The sequence below is a fragment of the Carlito syrichta genome, unplaced genomic scaffold (assembly GCF_000164805.1).
Source record: "Carlito syrichta isolate Samal-C Ts95f unplaced genomic scaffold, Tarsius_syrichta-2.0.1 Scaffold302353, whole genome shotgun sequence".
NCBI classification, from domain to species: Eukaryota; Metazoa; Chordata; class Mammalia; order Primates; family Tarsiidae; genus Carlito; species Carlito syrichta.
In genome coordinates this window covers 463,960-468,027 of record NW_007246449.1, presented here as the reverse complement: position 1 = coordinate 468,027, position 4,068 = coordinate 463,960, and the positions used below count along the sequence as shown (strand labels likewise).

The 4,068-nt window shown below is 54.9% G+C and overlaps 1 protein-coding gene across 1 annotated transcript; it reads right to left on the bottom strand.

Annotated features, from left to right (window-relative positions):
* Positions 1-2,225: 2,225 nt before the first annotated feature.
* Positions 2,226-2,999, bottom strand: LRRC3 (leucine rich repeat containing 3). Its single transcript, XM_008056418.1, has one exon. The coding sequence runs from the start codon at positions 2,997-2,999 to the stop codon at positions 2,226-2,228; it is 774 nt and encodes a 257-aa protein (XP_008054609.1).
* Positions 3,000-4,068: the final 1,069 nt, after the last annotated feature.

The window sequence follows — 4,068 nt, the reverse complement described above, 5'->3', positions numbered from 1 at the left end:
AGCCATGCTCAGGTGGAACCCAGGCTCTGGACTGACTCGAGGAAGAGCAAACAAAGAGCCCCCTGGCAGCAGGGAAAGGGCCTCAAATACCAGAGGAGAGGAGACTGGCCAGCACCTACAGGACACAGACAGAGGCAGGACCCTGCTCTTCACTGCCTGAGCTTCAGCCAACAATCTCCCCAGACCCAGGGTCCCATCTACTGGGCAAATCCACCAGATGGCAAGCTCCTTGCATGACAAAGCCCCCATCCCCACCATGTGCACTGCAGGAGGACCCAATTACCACGTGATCCTGGGGCCCACTGGCCAGACCAGTAGCAGTGTCTACCTGCTCCGCACCACGTCTATCCCACAGAGCCTAGGACAGGTCCTAATAAACTCATCTTCAACTCACACTTGCAGCCTTGTTTCTTCTGGGAGGAATCCCCTCAGGCCGGGGTGTGCTGCTCCACTGGCGCTGCTTCCTTTGAACGCTGGAGCTGAGCACCCCACCACGTGGTGGCCCCATCTCTGCATGGGGACCACAATCATCCACAGTAGCCCTGGAGAAGTTGACTGCTTGGTTCTAGTCCTCGCTAGATGCAGCACCAGGGAAGGTGGGCAGGGTCTGGGGCTGCCTCCACTGGCGCTGGGCACTTCTCTCCATCCACTCCACATCTGGATGGTAAACATAGCGGTGCCCGCCAAGCACTTCATGATGCAGACAACCCTCTCGCTGCATGCTGGGCACATCTGGCTCTGGAGAATCACCTGCACACTGGGTGCTTGTGGACCCAGGCGTGTGTGTGGCATTCGCATGGGAGGGTGTTTGGAATCTGTTGGTTGTTTCTCTTTAGTTCACCATGACTGAGAAGTCTCGATCCTGTTCTGATGAGCTTCTCCAGTCTCTGCTGCAGCACAGCTGACAGTCAAACAGCTGCTGGCATTATATCTCTGAATCCATGCATGGTGGAGCTATCAGGACATGGTAGTGCTAGGACTGCCACGCTGGTTCATCAGGGCCGGCACACATGCCCCAGATTTGACTTCACCTCCCCACTTCAAGTCACCTGATACTTTCCAAACACAAGTCACCCTGATTTCTAATCATGTTTCAGCATCTGCTTGAAGAGGCATCTCTACCTTGTACTTTGAGTCCATAAACAACTTACACTTATCATCTGCTAGCCTCCCAAAATATTCAAAGTAGTTTAAAATATAAACATGCATACAAAAAGATAGTAAAAAATAAAATTAGAAATTAGAGACATATAGGTAGAGGTAACATCTACCGTGAACGTGAATACAGGTAAGAAAATCGAGCACTAAGTTATCTCTGAGATTCCTGGCAGCAAAGGTGAAAAGAGCGAGTTCCTGTTGTTGGAGAAAAGGAAGCATCCTGTTGATTGGTCTTGAAACGTCAAACGTCCATTCTCCTGGCCTTGGAAAAAGCACTGTTCTAGATGTCAGAGTAGAAAAGCAAGGCACAGCAGTAACCCGGATAGACGGGCCTTCCGCAACAGGCACAGCTGGAGGGGCAGGAGGCAGGTGGGACCCTGTTTGTCTGGCTGCTGACTGCCCCTTAGAGATCTAAGCTGGACCTTTTGCAGTTGTCTCTCCATGTTTCTCTCCTCTCCCCACCATGGACTGAAATTTTGGCACAAAGTATCCTCTAAATAAATATTCTGAGAATAAACAAGGCGCTGAATGCTGTTTTTGCGCTACACTTTCCACTTGGCTCTCTAACAAACCTGGCTCTGTGACTTTGCTCTGGACAAAGGGCTTGTGTTCAGATGTACTTGGGAAGTACTAGGTGAACAAAGGCAGGCCAGGTCCTCAGTGGAGACCACATCTGGGCCTGCCACTGGGCCTCCTCGCTGGGACTCTCACACTGCAGAGGCACACTCTTTCTTCCCTGAATGCATATGCAGGTCCTGCAGCACCGCATGGGAGGGACCTGCACAGGGGAGGGAACAGGGAATGTCCTGATAGAGGACTGAGTTTAAGTCCCAACGTCATTATTTCCTGATGGTGTCAGTGGCAAATCAGGGGCTTCAGTGTCCTCGTCTATCAAAGGGGTCTGACTTGGAGGATGCTATAAGGAGTACGTGCCACACAGGAAAGCAGGAAGCACTGCACCAGAGTGGCTGTGGTCACTTGCCTTGTGGGAGTAAGGAAAGCAGAGTCAGTCACCACCTGCTACAAAAGCAGAGGCAGCCTGGGAGCAGGGTCTGCCTGGACAGGCACTAAGGTGCCGGGTTGATGGGGTCCTTGGAGACGGGGGCACTGGGCAGGGACTTTAGGTATTCCAAGTGCCTCCGGGCATCCTCCTGGTTGTGTCGCACATAGTACACGATGTAGGTGATCACCATGGCAAACCAGCCGAACATGGTGACCAGCATGGCCACGTCGGTGGTCTTGTGGTGGATGCTGCAGAAGCTGACGCCCGAGTCCAGGGCCTGGATCAGAGGCTTCCCCACAAACTCCTCCTGCACCGAGGTGTGGCAGGCGATTTCATCCACCGAGTCAGGGTCCAGTTTCAGCTCCCATAGGGCCTCCTGCAGGGCACATTCACAGTGCAGGGGGTTGTGGGACAGGCGGATCTTGGCACTGAGCTTACCCAGGGCATCCTTCGGGATCCTCCGGAGGTGGTTGTGCGACAGGTCCAGCAGCCGCAGGCCCCCAGCCAGGCCCGAGAAGGCGGCAGGGCCGATGGTCTCGATGGCGTTGTGAGACAGGTCCAGCTCTCTCAGTTGGTGCAGGTGCTGGAAGGCCCCATTGGGAACGTGGGAGATCCTGTTGGCATCGAGCTTGAGGAGCACGGTATCAGTGGGGACATCCCTGGGGATCTCCTGTAGGCCCCTTGCACTGCAGTGAACAGCAACAGTCCCCGTGTGGTCAGGGCACCAGCAAGGCTGCGGGCAGGAGGCACCCAAGTGCAGGTAGAAGAGAAGAAACAGGCAAGACCCTCGGGCAGAAACCAGCAGGCACGAGGGGCTCTGCCTGCCTGCAGCGCCCATCCCGATGTGGATGGGGACAGAGGGCACGCTGTCCTTGGTTCAGGCCTGGAGATGAGGCTCTTCCCCAGTGGGTGAGCAATTGCCCAAAGTAGATGGAAACTCTTCCTCCTAAGTGCTGGCAACAGCAGTGCACTCTACTCCTTCAGTTCTAAAAGGGAACAGGAGAGAAAGTGAGGGAGAGAGAAGGGGAAGATAGTGGCACCATCTTCCCCTTCTCTGGATAGGTCCAGCTGGGAACAAGGGGGAGGACATCACATGCAGACTGCAGGGTCTCAGCAGGGGAATTCCTTCTTCCATAAACAGACCTGCCCTGCAACTTATTTCTGGAGACACCCAAAGCCATCCAGAGAGCATCTCACATCAGGTGAGGATAGCTGGGGCTGGCCACTTGTTGAGAATAGCCGGGCTCCGTGACCAGATAACCCTGCTGCCAGCCTTTGCTGCCCCCACTGCTTGGGTGCCAAAGGCTGGGCAAGGTGCCGGGTGGCAGCCAGCCTGGGACCCCCCCACACACACACACACTCTAGTTCCTCAGAGTAGAAACAAGAGGACTGAGGACTGGCACAGGCATTCTTCTTCTTCTTTTGAGTTGGAGTCTCACGCCGTCGCCCAGGCTAGAGTGCAGTGGCATACTCACGGCTACCCCAGCATCGACCTACTGGGCTCAGGGATCCTTCCATCTCAGCCTTCCAGGTAGCTGGAACTACAGGCGCGTGCTACCACGCCCGGTTAATGTTTTGCTTTATTGTAGAGACGAGGTCTCACCAAGTTGCCCAGGCTGGTCTCGAACCACTGGACTCAGGCAATCCTCTCACCTCGGCCTCCCAAAGTGCTGGGATTACAGGCTTGAGACACTGCGCCCGGCCCAGGCTTTCTTCTTAAACCGGAGCGCGGGGTCAGAAGGATGGACAAGCGACCGGCGCCAGCGGGCTCTGGCAGCCCAGGAGCTAGTCTGCCTGTCAGCTCACTCACCATTTGGCTAATTTTGACAATCTTTAAAAATTACAGTAATAAATCAAGCTCTTCTCCGCCATCCCTAGGGGAACAGCTCCCGGCACCGGGCACCAAA